General features: G+C 47.8%; 1 protein-coding gene across 2 annotated transcripts in view; it reads right to left on the bottom strand.

Moving 5' to 3' along the window:
- Positions 1 to 23,892, bottom strand: part of GNAO1 (G protein subunit alpha o1) — a 141,078-nt gene that overhangs the window by 34,771 nt on the left and 82,415 nt on the right. For both annotated transcript variants that reach the window (XM_054640749.2, XM_054640748.2), the window contains exon 4: positions 12,471 to 12,631. In XM_054640749.2, the coding sequence (XP_054496724.1) occupies positions 12,471 to 12,631 (161 nt within the window). The remainder of the gene's footprint in view (positions 1 to 12,470; positions 12,632 to 23,892) is intronic.

The following is a 23,892-nucleotide window of genomic DNA, read 5'->3' as shown; positions in this document are numbered from 1 at the left end:
GCTTGTGCAGACTTTCCTCTGTGCCCTGGGGACATGTCCCTGCCAGAAGCAGCCTCTGCTGCCTGCCCACGGACCTGTCAGTGACCACATCCCTTGGGAGCAAGCCTGGGCCAAGGTGCTGCAGTAAGCCAGGTGGGCAGAGCAGGAGTTCCTCCCTATTTCTGGGAGAAGTTTGAATTGACCCAGGAGCACTTCACTTCCAGTGGGAGGATGGAGCTGAGCCAGAGAAACTTTAGGTCTGGAAAACATCAGTTCTTCCAGACGTGGTGGGCTTTATTCCCAATAAATGCCTTTGGCGTGCTTCCTCTTGGCTGCAGGAGGGGAGGAGAGCACCTCGAGCAGAGGGCTGGTGAGCAAAGCATTGCCCCTGCTCCCAGCTGCTGCAGCACCTCAGCTCTTGCTGAGCAGGATTGATGTATCCTCCCAGCCTCCCACTGGAGCAGGGAAATACTATTAATCACACTTGCTATAGGAGGAATGGAAGTATCAAGGGGATAGATGATTTCCCTGAGGACACAATGGGAAGTCTGTGGTGGCACTTGGAAATCCCTTTGGGTTCCCTAATATGCAGTCAGAAGCTTTGACCACCAGAACTTTCCATATTGAGGGTTATAAACCTCAAGCAATACTCTTCCATGCTTTTAATAGAGATTTTGCTCACTTAGGGGCAGGTACTGCAAGGCTGGTAGAAACTGAATGTATTTTATTAAGGCCCACTACAAGAAAGAAATATATTCCCTACATAAAGAGCAGCTGATAAAACAGTGTTACAATTGATGATTAAATCACAAGTTAACCCAAGAATTTGAATGGAGATAAATAAATGCTTTCTTCTTTTTTTTTTCTTTGGTGAACAAACAAGGCTGAAAATGGATGTTGTCATGTACCTTTCTGCTCCATCCAATATAATTTCATGCATTCCCTTATGGATTTTGAAGAGTTCTGCAGATCAATGACACAGCACTTAAACACAAGCTAAGCAGTAATTACAGATGCATGCAAGATTTATTCATCTGGTGGCACTGCACCAGCTGATGGAAGGATCAGCCGTATCCAATCAATGTTTGAAGCTTCTCAAAATACAGAGGTTTTCTGGCTCCCACTGCAAAGTGAAAATAGAAATAACCTCCTGAATCCCAGGAATGCCTCCTTAGGTTCCATACAAGGTAAGGCTGCAGGATGGATCTGGGTCATATCTGCACTGCTGCTTGTCCCTTGCCTCCCCATAAATATTTTCCTTGTGGGGTCTTCTTCACATGCTCACTGCATGACCCACTTGTCCCTAGGGCTGAGGACTGGACTGATGGGATTTTAGGCATAAGTAAGGAAAAAGAAGCAGCAGCATTGCAGAGGACCATGGAGCAGGCATGCCCCTGTGCCCAGGCCTGGTGTGCACAGGCAGGGAGCCAGTGTGATGTGTCACACTGTGGAACAAAGGGAGCACCTGGGGGACTGCAGCCAAAGCCACAGAGGAGCGTAATGTGGCACTGCAGTTTTGAGAACACAGGGGAGGAGCGTGTGTAAAGCAAGAAACTGGATTCTGTCCCATTTTTCTTCAGGCTTTCCCTGTGGATGTGAGTTATCCATTCCTATAGGAGGTCTCGCCTTCCGTGCAGCAAAGCTGTTTGCTCCCCGCTGTCACCACGGGAGGCCCTGACACACCAGGGAGTCCCAGCTGGGGACTGGGGCTTCAGAGAGGGTGCTAATCTACACCTTGCACTGCCAGCCCTGAGTGCAGGTGGGACTGGATTGAGACCGTGGATCAGGAGATTCAGCTCTTTGCCATGTGTGGGGGAAAAGATCCTCCATCCCCAGCTGTGGTCCCTGGGCAGGGTATGGGTAGTTGAGCTCTTGGGCAGGGTATGGGTAGTTGGGCTCTTGGGCAGAAATGTGCAGCCTTTTTTCCTGAATTTGTTTGTAACTTCTGCATTTGTGTCACTTCTTTGTTTATGCATTTTTGTTCAACAAGAAGGTCCTCTGGGGATTTCTTCATGTGAAGTTGCTGCTTTAACATTAGTTTAATTTGAGCAAAGGTTTTTGCCTGGACTCCATTATCAATTCCCAGCTCTCAGCATCTGCTAACTAGCATCAGCCACCTCTGTCTCTTTCTTTCTCCTGTTCCTGCCCTTAGCATATTTGGCATCACTGCACAGCACACTGGTGCAGTATTTCTCATGTTGGGCACTGCAAGAGCATGGATCTGTTCAACTGCAAATGTTTAAAGTGACATTAATGATGCTCAGTAGGATGTACTGGCTGGTGTTTTCCTGAAGGAGGATTTGGAAATGGTTCTTATGCTACTGCCAAACCTCACATACCAACAGCAATACTGAGGGACTGGGAAATGCTGATCTATATCACTAAAAGTGGTGTAAAAGCCTCAGAGCTACACAGACTGCTCACATGATGTTTCATAGGCAAGGCTTGCAGTTTTAGAGCACTAAATTTCTTTTCAGTCCTGGCTTCCCAGCAAACCTGCTGCTCAGCACTGGGGTCACAGTGTAGCCCAGCAAGGAGGGGGTTACCAGGACACAAAATGCATTGGAAATCTCCAGCAAATGTCTTGGACTAACCACCAAAACCAGAGCTGACACTTCCTCAGTGCAGCTGCATGGTGCAGTTTGTGCCTGGCTTCCCTCTCCCCTGTTCTCCTCCTTCCCCTCCCAGCAGCATGGAGTAGGTGCTGCCTAAAATCTAGGCTCAGAATAATTTCTCCTCTTTTTTCCCCAATAAATTCAGTCTCTGGAGAGTCTCAGGGTGCCCAGGGACCTTTGAGGAGGTTCCTTCTCCAGGCACTCAAGCATTCAAATGCAGTAAATGTATTGGAGGTGGGGAAGGTTGTAAGCATGAGGATTTTGGCACAAGGATGGGTGTTCACTCTGCTGTTCTCCAGCCTCCTTCTGCTGTCATGAACAAGCTGAGAAACCCTGCCCAGAGCCTGTGCCCACCAAGCAGAGTGAGTGTGTGCCTGCAGGAGCACCCTGAGAGCCTGAGCTGGGCAGGGGGGGAGGCAGGCTGGGGGGTAACAGGGTTTTCTGGGTGGACTGAGAATACAGAAGTTTTGGGTTTGGATCTGTGTCATATGTCTGTAGGTCTGAAGGCAAGGAACATACATGGGGAAGATGAAACAATAGTTCATAGACAGTCTCTATTATTTTTAGTGTAAAAGGTGTGGATGAATGGACTGATATGAACCTAGCACTAGCTAGTCCCAACTAGTGTGTGGCACAGTCAAAAAGAAAAAAAATATAGGAAAAGGTCAAAAATCTGTCTGCAGTGTATGAGGCCCCCTATGCTGATGGGGCTCATGCCCAGCTTGTATGGTGGAATGGCACGTGAGCAGTGCTGTGGCAGCATCACATTTGTCTGCCTCCAGTTCTGCTGCCCAAATCAACAAGAGTCTCATCTGTGAGTGCTCTGGGGAAAAGCAGGTACCAACACACCCCTTGTCAGGTTTCCAAGGGAGGGAGGAGGCAGGAAGGGCACGCCTGGCACTGACCCAGCCCTGGAGAGCCGGTGTCCTCTGGGCTGTACTGAAATGCCAAAGAAAAGCACAGCCCCTGCTGCCTGCACAGCCTGCACCCAAATCCCCTGGTGCCAGGCTTCTCCCAGGACACTCCCTTTACCCACCACACACAGGGCACTGGCCATGGCCAAGCATGTGGCCATGCTGCTGAGCCCTGGAGAAAGGACCCCACATTTCCCCTCTTCCCATCCAAGCTGCAGCTCCATGGCTGGGGCTCACTCAGCATCCCAGCCATGCACACAGCCTGGATAAGCAAGACACAAAGTGCTGTTTGCTCCAGGGCTAATTAGAGCTATTGTATCAATTATTCTGTGAAAGCATCGGTGCCCTCAGCTCCACGGAGCGAATCCCAGCGCACAGGACCGTGGTGTCCAGGTGCTGGGACTCTGCTGTCCCTGGGCTCCCCAGCCCCGCTCTGCCTGCCCAGCCCCAGCAGCTCTTGCCTCGCTGCGCCGCTCTCGGCCAGCAGCTCATCAACAGCCCTGTGTCACTGTCCCCATCAACAGCCCTGTGTCACTGTCCCCATCAACAGCCCCGTGTCATTGTCCCCACGGAAGCCTGACAAGGAGCTGCAGCCTGCTGGCCGACAGCACCACGGGGGCTGGGGAGCTCTGCCTTCCCAACAGAGGCTGTGCCACCCTCCCGTCATGGGCACAGATCTGCTGTTTCAAACCCATCATTGCTGAGTCCTGTGATCTGCTGATTTTACAGCTTGTCACAATGTTTGCTACATCCTTGGGTTTTTTCCCTTCATTTTTGTTCTCTCAAGCCCCTCAAGGCTGGATATTAGATGGGCTATTTGCTTAAGGAAATAAAAAAGGGTTTTCCAGCTCTCCTGTTCACAGACAAAAGGCTTTAAAGTACAAGCCAGAGGGTTTAGGAAGCAACAGATAAAAGCAATTTTCCAATGGTTCTCTTAATATATTCTGAAAAACAGGGAGTTTTAGCTAGGCTTGTGATTGGTTTTGGATTTAACTCCTAACCTTAAAGTTGGATTTTGGATAAAACTCCTAACCTGAGGATGGGGATGCTGCATTCTTCTAGTGGGAAGGGTGAGTGTGTATGTGCACTGTCTGGTCCCCAGGAGGGGCTGGGGGGATGAGTGGCAGCAGCTGCACACCCCTGGCAGTCACTCAAAAGCCTTTGGAGCTCTCCTGCACCCTGGGGCTGATGAATGGCACCGCTCTGGCACAGTGGTGTCAGAGCCCTGAGCAGGGCACAGGATGGAGAATGGGATGATCCATGGAGGAATCAAAAACTGTGAAGGCGAGGAAAGGAAGATAACTGGATCCTGAGCACACAGAGCTGATCTGTCCTGCTTAGCAGGGCCTATCTTAGGCTGGAGTGGCTCCTCCTGGGCTGTTCACCCCATGGCTGGTGCAGGCAGTTCTGCCCCAGAGTTCCCAATGTGCTGCTACCCTGGACTGCAGCAAAGTCCTTTTTCAACTTTTCCTTACAAACTGGGATGATTTCTGGGATAGGACTCGGGGAGGGGGGGCACAGGCAGCTGTGCAGCATCTCACCATGGTGCCTGCAGACCTGTGTGGAAGACAGCTTGCTCCATCCTGGAGCCTGCCTCCAAAGAAACCCCTGCATTCCTGCCATTCTTTGCCGTTTAAGGATTTCAAATGGGTAGCAAATACATGGGGAAAGCACACGCCAGGGCCAGGCTCACCTCCCAGCCTCACAGATGGTGCCAGCCCTGATGCCAGCCGTGTGAGGAGCCGTGGTGGGCTCCTGACAGATTGTCCTGCAGACACACTGCAGAGTCAGGAGGCTGAGAGCAGCCCATGTCCCCACGTGGTCACAGACGATGCTGGGGGACAGGGCTCAGAGCCCTGGTGCACAGAGCTGGGTGCTGACTGGCTGGCAGAAAGCAGGAATCACACACGAGGGGGGATAAATGCCTCACTAGAGATATCCAATTCCCTAAGGAGCTTCTAGGAGCAATGGTTACCCTGAGAGCCTCTCTGGGGCACCCCTCACCATCTCCTGCCCTCAGCCTGTGTGAGTGATGCTGTTTGTCTTGCAGGGCAGGGTGTGATGGTGGAGCTGGAGGTGCACTGTACATCAAACCTGAGGGTGCAGAAAGGGAGAGGGAAGCTTGGATTCCTTGGCTTTGCAGGGGAGGAGGAGCAGGAGCTGTGAGCTCCCAGGAGAGTCTGGACTGCCTGGCTGTGAAGCTGCATCCCAGCACTGCCACGCCCTGGTGTGATGAGGAGCTTGGGGTGAAAGGTGGGAGACACAGTGAGGGGCTCACTGTGAGTGCTGCCTGAGGAAGGGTGGGAGAGGGAGGATGCAGCCAGCAATAGGGGCAGCAGTGAAAAAACAAACTGAACGGAACAAAAAAAACCCAACCTCAACCCTTGGTGGCAGCCTGCCAGCTCCAGCTGGTTTCATAAGGACATTTCAGCCTAAAAATACACAAATACTCAGCCAAAAAAAGTCAAATCTTTCTGCGCCAAATCTGTCACCCACAGCCCTTCACAAGGCAGGAAGAAATTCCTGTTGGGTCTGTCAGTTGGAGATGAGAACAGATTATCTGGGGTTCAGGACTGTGGTTCAGCAGGTTTCCTTGGGGGGATGCCCTGTGCTGTGTTTATAGATGGTGCTGGCTGCTCCTCACCACTAAGCAAAATGTGAAAAGAGAAGAGATGATTTCCAAGCTCTTGCAGTGTCTCCTCCTCCAGGCAGTGTGAACTACCTCAGCTCCTACCCTTTTGGTGTGAGCTTTGCCAAAATGGGGACAGCCCTGATCTGATGAGCCCATTTAATTGTGTCTCATTAAATACCAATTTACTTACTCAGGGTGTCAAGATTTTACTAATCCGAGGCCAAAGACAACACATGGAACACAGAATGAAAAATGGCAGGGAGGTGGCAGGTACTGCTATGCCTTTGTGCTCAAGGAATGAATCAGCTATGGAGCTTCTCTGCTCTTCCTTGCAGGGCACTCTGTACCTCCTGTGTCTCTTCAGAGCTGTTCCCCTTTTGGAGAGGGAGGGTCTGGGGAGCTCTGCCTCTGCCCTGGGGTCTGAGAGGGGCCAAGTGGGATGGGCACTATTAAGAGATCCAGTATCTTAGGATGGGGCTGTGTTATGCAGAGTCCTGCAGACCTCTCTGCCTGGGAGTTTTCTGCCAAAGAAGCTCAATCCTCCAGCTTTCCTGTCAGTGTTTGGGGGGATAGAAAGGTGACTTAACACATACTGTCAAGATAATCTGATGTGGTCTCCACTCTGCTTTGGGCCAACAGAGGCAGCCCCTGGAGAGTTTGTATCCAATTTTAGCGAAATTGGGTGTTCCAGATGGATGGAGACTTAGGGGGAGATGCTGGAAAACATCCAGCTGATTTAAAAAACAATGAAACAATGTCTTTCCTATTGTGCTCTTCTCCCACCTCACAGTCAGCCCTAGGTGAAGCCATATAATAACAGCAATTCCTTAATTTATGAGGATAATAAGGAAACCTAAGACCTCTCCCAAGCCCAAGCCCTGCAAGACTATAACAGGCTGAAGCTCAGATTGCTCATGTCTCCCTCACCCTGCACTGCCAAGAAAGAGCCCCACTCTAGAGCCAGCACCAGCACCTGCAGACATTGCAGAGCTGCCCCTCCCTGGAAATAGATTTGCATCTCATTTGTGGGAATGGAGCAAGGTTGGTGATTCCAGTAAACCAGCTCTGGCCTTTATGGACTGTTTTGTTTTTCTTGTTGTAGGGGAACTTGATTATTCAGCGCCAGTGGGCATATTTACTTACTGGGGTAAATTAAACCATAAATTCAGACAAATGTACCTACCTCTACACTTGTGATGTATTTCTCCTTTCTGCTTTATTGGGCTCCAAGACACAAAGGTGCATTGTTCAATAAACAGTGCAATGCAAGTCATCCCAATTAATTGGATTGTTCCATTTATGCTGCTACTGCCTCCAATTAAATGCAAGGGAGCGCAAGTGACAGGCACGAGTAAGATGGGTGTGCAGAAAACCATATTCTAATGCAAAAGCTGTGATGGGAAAATGGAATCTACACACCTGATGGGAATATTAATGAAAAACCATGACCTATAATTTTTCTTTCTTCAGTCTGGGCGTGCCAGAAACAATTGCAGCTCATTAAAATGGATCATGTCCTGACAGTCCTGCATAATGACCAAGTCCCACAAGTCCCATGGTTTAAATGTTTGCCTTGCTGGTGAAGCCAGCAAGGTAAATGTTTAGACCATGGGACTTGTGGGATGTGGACATTATCATAGAGCTGCATGGTCCTGCTTGACTAGACACAGGAAACTGCAGCAAACCTCCAAGACCCTTTCTCTCTTTTAAACTCAGTGTTATCAGAGAAAGAGTGAAGGGAAAAAGAACAAACCCAAGAGTGCCAGTGTGGGTTGGGGCTCTGGAGTTCATCTGGCCCATCCCCCTTTTCAAAGCAGGACCAACTTCAAAGTTAAATTCAGTTTAAAAATTAGCTCAGGTGGCTCAGTGTTGAGCACTTCCAAGGATGGAAATTTTACAGCCTCTCTGGGCAGTCTGTTCCAATGCCGCCTTGTCAGGGCTCAATCTGGAAGCCATTCACCACATCACAACAACATCTGGCTCTACTTTCTTAACTGCTTTTTTGATGCAAAGTGTGTGTTGGCACGTGGGATGCAGTAAGAATCAGTAGGGAAGGTGATAGCGTTGTGAAAAGACAATTCTTTTGCAAGAAAATAGATCAGAGAACAGTCCCACACAAGATGGGGTGAGAAGGAAGGCACTGCAGTATTTTATTCTGAGTCTGGTGCCGTTTTTCTGTAAGGCACTGCCAGACCAATTCTTGAAGTTGAAATAACCAAAGAGTTGTCCGGTATTTGGCACAGACTTGAGATGTCAGTGCTGTGGTTAGCTGTGCTAGAGCAACAAACACAATTGCATTTCTCTTTCTCCACTGAGCACTGAGGCCTGTACCCCTCTTCAGAGGCATCTCTCTCTTCCTTGGCTCCTGATGGAGGGAGCCAAAGGCAACAAACTTCCTAGCCCTGACACCTCTGATATGTGTGAAGATGGATGGGTTGAATGCAGGCCTAAAATATTTTACATTTTCTCGGTAGTTTCACAGCCCTGGCATTATCAAATGATCTTTCAAAGTACTTGGAAGCAGGAGGAGAAGAACTTGAGATAGGTTCTGGCTTTTTTGTGTCTGTGTACTTGCAAACTGTCTCTGCCTACACATCTTGCAGGGCCTGTTCCTGTTTGGAGATGCACAGGGAAAATTAGTGCTCGTGTGGATGCTCTGTCTGCTCCATTTCCCTCCTGAAGTTGGAGGCTGCTCAAAGCCAGTCCCCATCCCTGGCTGCTTAAGATCAGACTTGCCCTATGTGCTGCACTCCACTGACCAGCCTAGTTAGGAACTCGAGGCTAGGAAACACAAGACAATTTTAAAATCTGAACAAAAGTAGGAGATTAAGGAAACCAGCTGGAAACCTCTGTTTTGCTGATTTTGAAAGCAAAATGTGGGTCACAGATGTGCTTCCACAGACAGAAACTGGCTGGAGAAGAAAAAGACATCAGCATTGCCCAGACTCTTTGATGATCAGAGGTAGATTTAGCTCCTAGGCATAGAGACAAGAAAGGAAGAGGAGCCTAAGTAGGAATAAAAACATAATCAAGATATTAGGAATGTGGAACGCAACCCACCCGTAAATTTGCCTTAGGGAACTACAAAAAAATGCAGTAACAAAAAAAGATGAAACCAATTGCTACATGTTACTCTCTTCCCTTGTCTTGCCTTCCTTATGGTTTTGCTTTTTGCAGTCCAAGACACAGGGGGTCCATTACAGAACCTTCCCTCTTCCTCCTTTGTAAAAGTGCTGTTTTCTACTGCTCCTTTGCAGCAACTATGAAATCCTTGCTAAGGACTGGCTGACTTTAGGTCCCAAAAGAAACAAAGCTTTGCAGGAAATCCATATTTGTCTGCATGTATCAGAGGCTAGAAAGCAACGGGCTCTGGCCCATCTGGCTCCAGGAGGGAGCTAACACTCACTTCTTGTTTAGTCTAACACAAAAGATTAAACTTATTTTCAGTGAAATTGATGACAGACTGGTAAGAGCCATGCTGCTGACCCTTGCAGGCTGTTGATTAGCCTGTGACTTGGTCTCCCAGGGGCTGCAACAGAAGGCCTGTTGTCCCAGCCATTTAAAAAAAACTCAAGGTAAAGCACTGGAAGAACAATTAAAGAAAACAGCAGCACTGACTCAGAGAGGCCCAGGTGGTGGCTCCTTAGAAATAGCCAAGCAGCAGGGGGAGGCTCTGAGAGCATTCAGGGCATTTGGTGGGTGGTTGTGGAGTGAAGGGAAGTGCCCAGAGCACTCCTGAAGGTCTCACCTGTGCTGGCCACAACACGACCTGGCCACTTGGTACCTTCAGGCCACTGGTGCCTTCAGGCCTTGTGGCACGTGCTGAGCAGCTATGGAGCACAATCTCCAACTCCTGCAGGAAACTTCCCTCCTGCCAGGAAAATGCCAGTCCCTAAGGCTTAACACCAAGAGAAGCCTGAAATGAAATGCTAGTGCAGCTCACTGCCTGTCACTGTTTTTCAGACTTGGGGGAACTTAGAATTCAGTTCTTGTCTGGAATTTATTTTTCTCACACCTAATGAAAAGACATTTTGTAGTTGTTAGTGATTTAAATTATCACTGTCAATAAAGACAAGCCTTTTCCCAGGGTGGGAAAAAAATATAAAACTATCTCAAATCTTCCACTCATGCAGAAGTAAACAACCCCAAAGCATTGAAGAATTAAATAAAATATTTGCTTTTTTTCACTGGGAGTCCACTGGGCGTGAATAAGTGCCATCTGAGCTCTCACTTGCACCACCATGTCCTGTGATGGCACCAAGGCCTAGAGGTGCAGAAGGATGTGTTTTTGTGCCCTGCCATGTGACAACATCTTTGTTCCCAGTGGTGGAACCACCAGAGGCTCCTGAGCACCAGCAGGGCTGTAAATGAGAAGGACTTGGTTATCTCCAGCTTCCCCATCCAACCTGGCCCAGAGAGAAAAGGTGTCCAGCCACAGCACAGCTCACAGTGCAGCTAAGAGAGAGGCATCACAGCACTGCCCTGGCACAGAGGGCCACTCATCCTCATCTGGATGCAGGAGATCTTGTCAGAGACACCAGAATTCATTTGGCTGGGCTGCAACCCCTAGATTGCAATTGCTGTGAATGCTACAGCACAGAGGCTCTTCAGTTGATGTCTAGAAACTGATTGTGGTTTCAGAGCTCTTGCTGATGAATTGCACAGCAGCTGGTCATATTGGGAGGGCTCTGCTTATTATTTTCAACTGCTATCTTGCATGGAAGGAAAATCAAAATACTTTCCTCAAGGTAATTGGCTCTAAAACAATTGAAGGTTTTTTCACAAAGGTGTAATGCAATTAGGACTGGCATTTTAGATAATTTATATCTCTAAAGGTATGTTTATGCCATCATACCCTTATTTTGTGAAAAAAAGAAGAAAAAAAGGAAAAAGCTGCTGGCAAGACGAAGCTTATTTTTCTACTAGAGGCAATGAAATACAGATTAAAACCATCATCCACCTAGTACTGATTAAAAGGCAGCAGAATGCCAGGATCATCCCTGAGGTGTGATCATGGTTGGGTGGGATGCTGTGTCACCACCACACATCTGCAGGCTTCCCATCCAGTTTTCCATCAATGCCAAATGATGTTTCATCACTTGCCTTCTGCTGCAGCACCTCAAGAGCTGCTCTCCCCAGCTGCCCTGCCAGCTTGGGTGGCAGCAGCTGGTGCAGCTGGGAGCACCAGCCCCACCACACAGAACAAAACCAGCAGCCACAGCAGTGCCTGGGCTGTGTGTTTGATATCCAGGAACACCCCAAGCTGAGATGCCAAACAATCCAAACACAATCCAAACACAATAACAACTCCAGAAGTGTAGGAAACAGCTGCTGAACTTGTTGATGTGGGATATTGTGACAGCCAAAAGCATGGACATAGCATTGCCTGACACCATTGGGAAGTTTCTGTTTCCCTGATTACCAAAAGGTCCAAGGGTACAGCTGGAGAAATGAATTCTCTCTGCCTGCCTGGTCCTTATGTTTATACTTTACCACTTTTGGCTGACTCTTGCCCAAGACACAGTCCAGGGCCAGGGGCATTTTGCCTGACTGCAACAGATCCTATGGTTGAAATTATGGGATGAAAGCCTTTGGTCTCTTGGCCTAGGTGGAAGCAAATGTATTGGATCAATTATCATTACAAGTAGGTCTGAACTGAAACTGGGGAGACACTGAACATCTCTTCAGAGCCCCATATATGGGTGGATGTCCTGTCCTCATGACAGTATGAGCCAAAGCCATGGATTCAGACAATTCCCACTAAATGACATCTGGATGTGGTCCCTAATGGTTGAGAAGCCACTGACTGTATCACAAGAGTAACTCAATACCCCTGGAAAAGTAAAGGTGTCCCTTAGGCTTGGTTGTAATCCAGTTGACCTTTCAGTACACTGTACAACTACAGAAAGTACAGTGGGAAAGAAAAGCAAACAGAGGACAGAAAAGCAAACCCAAGAGATGTACTGCTGTACAAAGCAGGTGATCACACCCTTCTGTTCTCAGTCAGACAAAGAAGCCATCTGCTGTGCCTGCAGGTTGATCTGCCTAAATTCACTAGATCCATGTTTGCAAGAACCTACCTTGAGACATGTGGGAGCTGTTTGGGAACCTGGCTTGGAGTCACAGACCTGACCCCAGCCTGGCCAAGAGGGGACATGAATGTCCTGCCTGATCCTTTGTGCTTTGCAGTGGCCTGTGACACAACACACATCCACACTGTAAGCAGAGACACGTTTAGCTCCACTGCTATGAGATCATTCACTTCAGTTAAAACTTTACCAAATCCAAATGCAGCTTTTTAATGTGCGAGGCCATGGAAGGGATACTCACTATTGGGCTGAGTCGTTAAGCTGATATTCCCGGGACCGGTTGAAGCATTCCTGGATCCCAGAGTCTGCCCAGAGCCTCATCATAGCTGACAGCAGCTCTGGAGAGAAGGGCTCTGTGTCCTCCATCCGACTTACGACATCGCAGACCATCTTGGCATCAGCCTGCAGAGGAAAGCAACAAGAGCTCACATAGATGCTTCAGGCAGAATTTGGAGCCAGAGATTTCACAAACAGTTCACCAAACCATCAGGAGTAAAGAGGCCGTGTTTCTCAAGATGGGGCTTTAACATCCACACTGTGTGATCCAGCTGAAAGGGCAAGAGGAGGATGGAGGAAGAAATCACAAGGAAAAAGATTGCTTGTGCAATCTGCCTCATATCAACAAATATTTCTATTCAACAGACAAAGCAGTCTGCACTGCACGTGTGGAATTTCATGGGAACAGATAGGAATTCATACACGTACAAGGGTATTTAAAATTGTTAGCAACAACGCCTTGCTTTAACTGGAAGTGGAAACTTGCTGAAGTGGGGGCTTTGTATCAGAAAGAACTGCAAAAAGACTCCAGAAACAATTTTTTCCAGATGCCGCTTTACTGCTTTTCCTAAATTCTTGTTTTTTTGCTATGAGCCCCTGCTAGGAGGGCTAATTCATGTTAATGCAGACCACCTTGTCTGGCTGTGGTGCTCTGTGACTCAGAGGGAGAGGAATCTCCCACGGCTACAGAGCATGGCAGTGGGGGCAGGGCCAGCTGGCCATTTTCAGATGGAATCTTTTTTGGTGAGAAAAAATGAGATTCACTGGGACAGCAACGTTTTCTGGAGGATAGTGCTCTGACACAACTTGGGTCTGGAAGATGTCTCAGATTTAGGATGGGAATGTCTAGACAGCCTTGGAATAGCTGAGTTCAGCCTTCCTGTAATAGTCTACAGTGGCTTATGCCTCACTCGTTTGTGTAGAAGGACACCAAAATTCATAACCCCCTCTGCTTGCTCTGCAAGAAGTAAACTCCCACAGCACCCACAGACTCCTGAAACCCTTGGGATGTTGATTAATCTGCAGAGATTTTCTTTCATTGCTTTGAAAATCTCGTATTTCTATTAGCTGAAACAAACCCAGTTATTATTGCTATAATTAATTGGAAAAGAGGAGCTCTTGTTCCTTGTGTATGTGCAGCAAACTTGTGAAGATTTCTTGTTTTACTCTTTTGTCTCTTGTGTGCTAGACTGAACCCATTCTTGGCCAAATGCAGGTGGAAATCTGCCTTCCAGGGTGTTTGATCTAAGCCAGCAAGTGCAGACCAGAAACACAAATCTCAAAACGGGAGTGCAGGCTCTGCTCATGCTTTGCTGGGGACAATTAGAAGTGAGGAGCACCACAATAACCTTATTGTATGGATGGGAATGACAAGTGTCTGGCAGGGTCTGCATGATCAGGATCAGAATCTGTAACCTCTCTGTTGAACACTGAAACTGTGGAAAAATTGCAGGGCACCAAACCAAAAGCACTGGAGACTGAAGCTGCTGGAGATTTTAGTGCTCAATGAAAGAGCCTCAGGTGCCCTGAACATGCAGCCTTTATGGGCTGAAGAAGTCTCAGTACTGTATGTCTCAGGATTGTATCCCATAAAACTTAATGGGGTGGACTCTATGCTTTGAAGGCTTTATGAACATAAAATCTTTCTCACAGGGCACTTAACTTCATATTTTAGTGCCCAGGAATCCTCCCAGTCCTCTGTACAGACTCTGTTCATTTTGGAGAAAAAATATTGGTGACTCACACCTCAAAGCCAAGACAAACGAAGAACCTTGAAGAGTTCAGTTAATTTCAAAAGCTTGTTTTCTGCCCTGGAGTGCTTTGTGAGCTGAGTGAATATTCATAAATCATCTGTATGGTTTGCCTGCCCTGCTGGAGCAGCAGTTCTGCTCTTTTCACAGACTCTAAATGACCTAAAACCTGCTAATGGCTGCAGTCTGCCTTGGCCCCAGTATGGGTATGGGTGTATGGGTGATGCAGGAAAAGCATCCATGCTTCCAGTCAGGTAGAAAGATGCCTTTGTGTGTTATCTTGACTGCTGGAGGGGGTTACAGGTATAAGTCACAGATCTGTCCATCTGTCTGCATGGCAAAGCACATTTGAAGCTCTCCAGCTGTCACTTGCATGGTCTGGGCTTCTTCTGAGTTTTGTGGATTTAACTGCAGGCTGCTTTTTTGCAAAACATCAGAGGCAATGGCACAGACATCATATTTTCTGTGCTGGGAAATAGCTGTATCACCTTTTCAACTACTGAGACTTGTGGCAGCTCCCTGTGAGTAAGACCCAGCACAGGGGGGTTTTGAGCAGAAGACAGAGATGAACAGCAATGACAAGGCAGAATGGGAGTGACCAGGCACAGACATTTCTGGCTGTGGTTTTCTGTGAGTCTGTTGGGCCAGAAGTGGGGCTGAGCACGTAGGGCAGGGGATTATTTTGGTACCTGCTCCTCTGCAGTTACTGGAGGTCCCTTTTGGGGACAGGAGAGGCTCTCCTCCCACAGCATGGACACCTGCCTGCAGGGCAGACAGAGTCAGCAGGCTGAAACAGGGGAAGATCTCAAAGGAAAGTTTATTGCTTCTGCTGAACAGTAGTAACAATATTCCAGACTTAGTTTTATTTTACAGAGTGAACCACTGAACTCTTGGTTTCACAGATCCAGAAAAAGCAGGTGCAATGAGTATTTTTAAAAATACCCCTTCCCCCTGCCAAGGCTGAAGTCCCTCTCTTAAGGAGCATGGGGCCATCCAGGAGTTCAGGCATTTGTTAGATGATTTAACGAGCAATTAAGGATCCAAGAAGAGAAGATACCCCTTTCTTTTCTCACTCTCCAGGCTGTGTCTCAAGCTGGGAATGACATTAAAATCTCCAACTCCCCCTGGGCCCAGCAGGTAGATTTTTAAATACTGCCTGATTGACTTTTCCCTGCCTGCCTCCCCTGGGTGTGCTGCTCCTGCTTTTCCCGAGGTGAGAGGAGCTGAGCCTCCTGCCATGCTCTGCCTCTGTACTGCAGCCAGCAATTAAATAAAGCAAAACAAAACAGGCAAACCAGCCCCCCATTCCCCTGCCTTGCAGTTCCCACCCGACAGGGCTGCTGTTAATGAACATCTCGGTGGTATTTCAGCTACCTCGGCAGCTAAAAATAGGCAGTGCTTGGTCCCTGGCATTGCTGGAAGGAACTACAAAATGGTGCAGGGCTCATTCCACCACTGCTGCCTCTGCCATTCCCAGCTGCTCTGTCTTCTGTCTTGGAACAAAACATCTGGGAGGAGGGTGAGAGGTCAGGCTGGTCTCCTTTGTGCTGGTTCTTACCCAGCACGAGCATCCCAGCCTGTCTCTGCAGCATTCTGACACCTCCTGCTGCCACTCTCCAGTGCCTTGCACTTCCCATGGCAGGTGAAACCCTAACACCTGAGCTGAATGCCTTGGGCAGCTCATTATGGTGAGTGGGGTTTGACACTTTGTGTCATTCCTGAATGCTGATTCTATCTACCTACAGGAGAATTAAAGCTGGCTGGGCATGGCTTGGGGAGACAGCTGAGCTTAGAGACTGTGCTAAGGTGAAATTAGACATCCAGCCTTTAGACATCAAGCCAAGAGACCAAACAAGGCTTTACTAAAGAGCAGACCTCCATTCTGGTTGGGGAATGGAGAGGGTTCTGTAAGGCCAGGGCAGGGTCTGAAATGCGCAGGCAGGTGTGAACAAGAAGCTTGTAAACACAGTGGGCAGTTGGCATGTGTCATTGCTAACCCCAGGTTGTGGGCATACCTGTGCACCACAAATCCAGTTCAAAAGGGGATCTGCTCTCTCCCTAACCTGGATATAACTGCAGTTATTTAATTGTCTCCCATCTGTCACTGTCACCAAGCTCACAGCCTGTGCTCAGCATACCAACTTGTGACTTCACTTGCAACAGGCACACAGCCCAATTAATGTGTTACCTGGCTGGAAGGGAGAGGGGCCCCTCCCTGCAGTCTGACACTACTGGCAGTTGTGTTTGTCTCTGCAAGCAGGTTATTTTCCATCACCCTGATATAGACCACCCTTAATTACTTGTTTCTCATCACCACCCATGACAGATGCTCACAGAGATAGCAGCAGAGATGCACTACAAAGGTACCAGCAAAGCTGCTGCTGCCCTGGCTGTTCTAGAGTCAGACTGGAGTAGGACCCAGGTACCCATCTCTGACTATCCCAGGGCAAATCCTAGCTCTGATCCTTTGAAGTTGCCTGGACACAGACTAGGAGACTTTTTATTTTAATTTTTTTTCCAAAAGGAATAGTTTTCTGGAAGGGGAATTTTAAGGGGGAGAGGCAAAACCTTGTGTGAAGCTGTGTGGTACAAATCTGCTAAACCTTACAGAGCTGTGCTGTGTTATAGCCAACAAAGGTATGAGCTGGTGTGCCACACTGCACCGTCCTTTCCTTTTGGTGAACTAAATCCCAGTAAATATCTTTTTTTTTTTTGCTATTATTTGCTCTGATTAATGATACTTGTCACTTAGCCTGTCTCAAAGGTTAACCCTGGGGCAATTTCATCTGGTGGGTGGTTGTACCAGGAGCTGCTTCTCAGACATTTCAGAAAATCCATGCAGTAGGGGAAAAGATGAGCACTATAAGCACTTCAGTTTGGCTGGTGGTACGAGGCAAATCAGCACAGTGCCAGTCATCAGCAAGCAATCTCGTGGGAATAATGGTGGCCATCATGAGTCATGAACCTGGGGATAATCAAACTGATGTCTAGACACCATCCAGCATCCAAAAAGGACATCCCTGGAAGGGAACCCTTGTGGGGGACCAGATCCTGATCTCAGGTCACAGCAGTGTGTGCCTCTGCTGCTCCAGTGAAAAATGATGTCCTGTAACTTCACGGCAGAATGTGTCTCATAAACTGAAAACCTCTCCCTTCTCCTTACAGACTGTCTCAGAAATATGGACCCCACTTCCAGCCAAAGAGTGGTTGCATTGCAGCAAAAGCCTGTGATTTTCAGCCTGATTAAATCCTGGAAACAAAGCATGGCTGGTAAATATGTCTTTTCCAGAGATTTCCAGGGCCCAGCTCCAAGTCCATAGAAGTTTTTGTAGACACTGAATAAATAGCTACATGTATGACTCTCCCCCTCACTCTCCCTCTCTTTCTCACACATCTGTGTTTCAGAGCTGACCTCTCAATCTGTGGAAGTCTGTCTGGCATTAAGCAGCTGCTGTGCATCGTGGGAGAGGCAGCTTTCCTCCTGCACCCTTCCATCTACCCTCAGAACATTTAATTGAGGCCTCCCACCTTGGCTTGGCATTTGGCTTGCTGAGAGATCCTGGAAGGCACTGAGCAGGTATTAATATCTATCCCTTATTAATATCTATCCCTTTGGAGATTACCTTGAGGTGGTAACTTCCACCCAAACTTCCCCTCTTCACTGTTGTTAGCTGGAGGTGGAAACGCAAACCTCTGGACAGAGGCCCCAGTGGTCTGGGAAATGGGGTTTACCCAAAAGCTCAGCATAGTGCTCTCTAGCAGTCTGCATCACACAACAAAGCTAAGCCTAAAACATTAAGTTAGAGATGGCTGGCTTTCCACAGAGTCACAGTAGCCATCCACCCTCGTGCAAACCTCTCACAAAAAGGTTGGCTGACTTGGATACAGTGCTGAAGGGCTGCTGTCTGTCTGGGAGCAGACAGACTTGTGTACAGAAAACACAACCAGGCAGCCACAGTGACATCCAGATCTTCTCGTGAGCTTGTGCTGTCCAGCTGGCAGTTAGCACAGCCCTGGTTCTCGCATCCTTCTGGAGCCAAGATGGCACCATCACCTCTGACTGTCTTGGCCAAACAGTTCTGTGTGTCTGGGAAGTGGTCTAGGATCTCTAGCCTGAAACCTTGTTATAGCTGTTTTTTTCTGTCTGCTGCTTCCTGTTTGGGCAGACATTGAGCAGGACTGATACTGGAAATCATGATGATTCTTACAGCAGGCCAACTGCTCTGTGTTCAGTACTACCTTCATTCCCATTCTGGATGATACTGCAGTTGATCAAATAAAATTTGCCAGCCCTTATGTGGGTATTACCCTCTTTTCCCCTTTTTCCCCTTCAACACATATAAAATAATATTCCTGGTTTGCTTGGACTGGTGAGTATCTGGCAATGCAGAGACTGGATAATGCATGGACTAGACTCAGCTCTTGGGCTGCCAGCTGCCCACCACCATAGTAAGAATTCCTATAGCTCCACATCCTGTAGAAAATAGTGGTGCATTCACTATTAGGGGAAAAACCCACAACCCAACAATACAGAACTCAACCTGCAAGGACAAGTTATTTCCTGAATTCCCTTTTTTCTAGGAAATGCAGGGTCCTCCCCTCTGCTTGAGGAGCTCAGAGTAGCTCCAGAGCCGGGCGAGACAAACGCGGTGGGTAGCTGACCTGATTTTTCCAGGCAAGAATGGGGAAGCCAAAAAGCATGTGTTAAATGGTCTCAAAATAGGTCCTGACCCACTAGCTGCAAAGACAGGAAAGAAAACAGCACTCTGTCCATCCCAGTCCTCTCTATTTCAAGAAGAGGGCATCCCCAAGAGTCCAAGAGCCACTGCAGGCTCCCCCAGCATTGCTTCAAGAACAGGATGCTTTAATGGGCCCTCTGCCCTACAAGCACTGAGCAAAGGGTCTGGGTACAGGACCTGAAAGCCCAAATGTCATCCTCACTGAGGACTTTCAGGCCATGCAGGCACAGACAGCACTGCCCACCAGGGAGGGGATGAGGCAGAGAGTCACAGATGGGGGACATTAGCCGCATGGCTTCATGCTCTGCAGGGAACAGCTCTGCCGCAGTGCTGAGGAGCAGGCTGGAAACATGGAAAGATGAGAGAGCAAAATCCTTGCAGCTTACTGCCCTTCTACGCTCCCTAATATCCTCTGCTGGGTAGAAGTCCATAAAATGTAACAGCACTGGAGTATTTGTGCTGCAGTAAACGGCAGGGAAATGCCTGAGATGCCACAGTGGGAGCACAGGTGGGGGAGCTGCACTGGCTCCTGGCATTTGTAAAATAAATGGATATTTTCCATTCATTGCAACGCGGACGGCTGAGGCTGAACAGAGTGGGAGTGGTGGTGATTCTCTGGGAACCCACTCTGGGTTTGGGAGTTACTGATGGGTTTAGCATGTACATCTTCCACTCCTGAAACGTTCTTAAGATTTTCCACACCAACATTCCTCTGGGTGACTGTGTTAAAAGCAGCAGGGCAGAGGGGACATAGTTTCATCCCAAGCTTTCCCACCACAAAGGGGGAAAACAGGCTTTGTCTTTGGAGCAGAAAGGGGAACCAGCTCCTGTGGTGGGTGCATTCCTGGGAGAAAGATTTTTTTAACATCTCTGGCTAAATGCCACTTGTATATGATGGTTTATAGGGCAGTGCCTTCCTGCTGGGAAGTTGTGCAGTGCTGAAATCTCGTAATTAGTTTAATGCTCAGAGCTTGATGCTGAACGGTGGGTGCTAATCTCCACTCTACAATTAATCTCACAGATTTACCAGTGCCTCTGTGATGAGGGACTAAGCCTGTGGGTTACATTCATCTGTCCCTGAAGAAAGAGATGGTGTTTCAACCAGAGAGAGCCCTGTTTCATTTTACGGTCCTTTTTTACTTGGTGATCTCTGTTGAAGATATATACCTAAAGGAAAACAGGGAGAGGGAAAATCCCTCCCTTCACCCCAACCCTGTTAATAAATTCCATCTCCCTGTTGCCTCTTTTCTTCTCATAACCCATAATTCCTTCTGTAACCCATAACTGGCTTATCTGGGTAGGGATTTTGTACTGCCCTCCACTGACAGCGCAGTCAGTGGGTTTGCTGTGCATACTCAAGCTTTGTGCCTGATGTGGGGGGTCTCAAAATTATTTCTTGCACTGCTGATGTGGCATTAGTCATCACAGCAGCCAAAGAATACCGATTCTTCCACTTGGCAGTAGAACTGAAAAATTAGGTGGTGTTAAAAATCAGCTTGGATGAAACGTGGATTCTCCTGTGAACCCAAAATCCTCTGAAAAATTTAATTTCACATCCAGCCAAAGCATTTGCCTTAAGTCCTATCAAAATATTTTGAGCTATTTAGGTGCTCAGTATTATTTTTAAGAAGTACATCAAATTTCAAACAAAAATTTTGGGTTTGAATGAAAGTTGGGAAAATTAAAACAAATTACTTTGTCCTTTCAGGAATGCAAAATCCTCTTGAAAAATTCTCACATAATTTCCTCTTGTCCATGACTACATGTAGAATTTGACTGGAGTCATATATTTTAACTGGATTTGTAGATTTTGACCAGATTTTACAAATTATTTTGGTTTATTTCAGACTGTTTTTAGCCATTCCATCAAGCATTTCTGTCCAGTTCTATTAATAAGTAGAATAAGAACTTTCTCATCAGGACTCCTTCATTCTCAGCTTATTTTCTGTTCTAATTTCAGTTGTCACCACCTCAAATTTTCTGGTTTTTCATCCTGTGCTCTTTCACCAAATGTCTTACAAGATGCTCACTGCTGAGTTTTCCTGGCAATGAAGGGGTTTGCAGCAGTTCCCAAAGCAAATACCCAAGCTGGTGTGGTAACTTCTTGCTTTTTGGTCTCTGGCTGCAACAGAACCAGTGATGGAGATGCAGGGTGACCCCAGACAAGGGGGAAGGACTTCACATGGCAGGATTAGATTAGAAATTAGAAGAAATTCTTCCCTGTGAGGGTGATGAGGCACTGGCACAGATTGCCCGGAGAAGCTGTGGATGCTCTGTCCCTGAAAGTGCTCAAGGCAGGTTGGTTGGGACTTCAGGCAACATGATCTAGTGGGAGGTGTCCCTGCCCATGGCAGGGAGGTTGGAATAAGATGATCAAGGTCCCTTCCAACCTAAACCATTCTAGGATTCTGTGATATTAACATTGTGAAGGGGACAGACTGGAACAAGATGCCATTCACTGAGTGACTGGTTAGCAAAATTTTGCCTATGACTTCTTACTACTACAAAATCCTTGTTTAGCTTCTCTCCCTCTTAATTTCCAGGTGACTGTGAACCCTCCTCTGCAGGGAGGAGCAGAGGTGGGGGTAGAGGAGCATTTGGCTGAGGTTCTGCTGTGAGTGGAAGTTGCCTCTGATGGGGCTGAGGTTGAGCAGTGACTGGTCGAGGAGTCTGCAGCTGTTTAAAAGGAGCCACACAGAGTTCAGAGCAGATGAAAGACAGATTTTTAGTTAAATCTCCCCTGTGCTGCTGTATTTCCAGCAAAATCAAGACTTGGGTGCTTGTAACAGGCTTGGAGGAGTTCTTCCTTTGATCAGCAGGGATTACAGAGACTAACCTCCAGCAAGTTCCTCCTTACCAGAGCTGAGGCACGTCACACACTAACAGATTTGCTTACACATTGTTTCAGGTTGCTGCAGAGAAAAAATGTCCTATATTTTCCTTACAAGAGCATCAAGAAATTTCCCCAATCCTTTGATAGGGGGAGGGTGGAAGAGGAAGAAGAGGGAAAGGGAAAGAGAGGAAGACAGAGGGGAAGGATCTGTTGGGTTGAGTGTGAGTGTTGCTGTTCCAGGAGAAGCTGTTCTCAGGGATATTAAGAGGAACTTTATTTTTATTAACTGCTCTTTTCAGACAAAATGGATAAATGGGACCTCAGGTGCATCATTAGAGGACAGGATAGTTCATAAGATAAGTGGCTGGCAGAGAGCTACCTTTCTAACAGCTTAACAAGGGTAGGCAGAAATAGGCTGGGGGACTGGAAGAAATCTTTGATGCTGTTGTGTATATTTATTATTTATTCTTCTGGCACAAATATAACATCAAAAAATATCAAACCCAAAAAAAGCTCATAAGCTGCTGTCACTGGGTTAGTCCTACATCTCTGTAACCATGGCATCATGTAGTAACGACAAGAAAAATCAGCAACAATGGGGAAGAGCACCCAGCATTTATGACACTTGTGAGGGTGAGGCAGACTTCCTTGCTCTGGTGAGGATGCACCAAAAGGGATAAGAAAATCTGAGAGCATCTTACTAGCCTGGGCATCTGTGAAGCTCAGCTATGGTGGAAAATGTCACAAAACAATGGAATTGCTCCCTTGTGTGTAAACCTGTGTGATACAAATAGAGGATAGAGGGTGGATCCCCCCCTAAAAAAACCCTTTGCTGCCATTACAGGTCACCTCAACCCCCACAGAACAGTGATGGTGATGGCCCCAGTGCCTGTAGCCAAGCATGGAAATGGTTGCACCCTCTCAGCACCATGGTGGGGGCTCTCTGTCACTGTGAGCTGCTGGTGCTCATCTCTGGGGGGTGGCACTGCCACTCCTCACCCTCTGCCTCTCACATTCATCCTATTGCAGTGCATTCCTTCCTTCCCCTCTGTGCTCCCTCTCTCTTTGTGCCACCCCCCTGGCTCTGCAAGTCCTGCAGCTGCTGCAGTGGGAAGCCCTCCCTGGTGGCTGTACAGGGCAGAGGACTGTGCTGACATGAGCAGCAAGGCACGAGCTTAACACTGCACAGGGTATTTCTTGGAAAATGGTCTATATTCAGTTTTTAATTGAATACTTTGGCTGGATTGGAAATATTTCAACTACCATCCGGGCATTAGAGAGCTTCTTTTAATCTGGTTTTGTTTTGTTTCTTTTTTTTTTATGTCTTTGCAGAAGAAGGAGAAAAAGCCTGCTCCAAAATGTCCTCTGTGGAGGGACTGGGATTTGGCAGTGTCATGCAGTGATGCCAGTGGATAATGGGATGTGATAACAGTCACTGACTGCCTCCCAGAGCCCCTTTGCAGAATGGGTCAGACTTCTCCCACAGACAGATTTGGGGCAGAAGTAACCAGTATTCTCCAGCCATCCAGCTGGGAGCAAAGCTCAGGTTTAGGGTCTGGTTGTGCTGCCCTGGACTCCCAGCAGCACAGAGCAGAGCTGACAAAAAAATAAAACCTGGGAGCAGAGATTTTCACAGCTGCCTAATGGGTCTAAAAATCTGATTTGTTCTAAAATAAGCAGCCCAGACCTGTAGTCACCATGTCCATCTCAGCAGCAGAGTGCACACTGGGTCCCTCCATGGCACAGCCAGTTAGTTGGAAAGTGAGAAGCCCCAATAAATCCAAATTCTGCAATTCCTAACTTCTCTCTATTTTCCCCTCCTGGTTGCTTTGGCTTTTTCTCTCCTGGCAAGCCCCTCTCCCCAGCAGTACTGCAGCTCTGCCTGCCTGCAGCCATCCCAGCCCCAGGAACAGCCCTGCCTGTGCAGCACTCTCTGGAGATGCCATTTCTCTTGCAGGCATTCAGCCCATGGTGCATCGCAGAAAAACATCCCCAGCGGAGTGAATGATGCCAGTAAGGCTCTTGCCTTCCCTCCACCTCCCAGGGCTACTTTCTGCCTTGGCT

The sequence above is a fragment of the Agelaius phoeniceus genome, chromosome 12, assembly GCF_051311805.1.
Source record: "Agelaius phoeniceus isolate bAgePho1 chromosome 12, bAgePho1.hap1, whole genome shotgun sequence".
Lineage (NCBI taxonomy): Eukaryota > Metazoa > Chordata > Aves > Passeriformes > Icteridae > Agelaius > Agelaius phoeniceus.
This window is presented reverse-complemented; position numbering and strand designations above follow the sequence as displayed.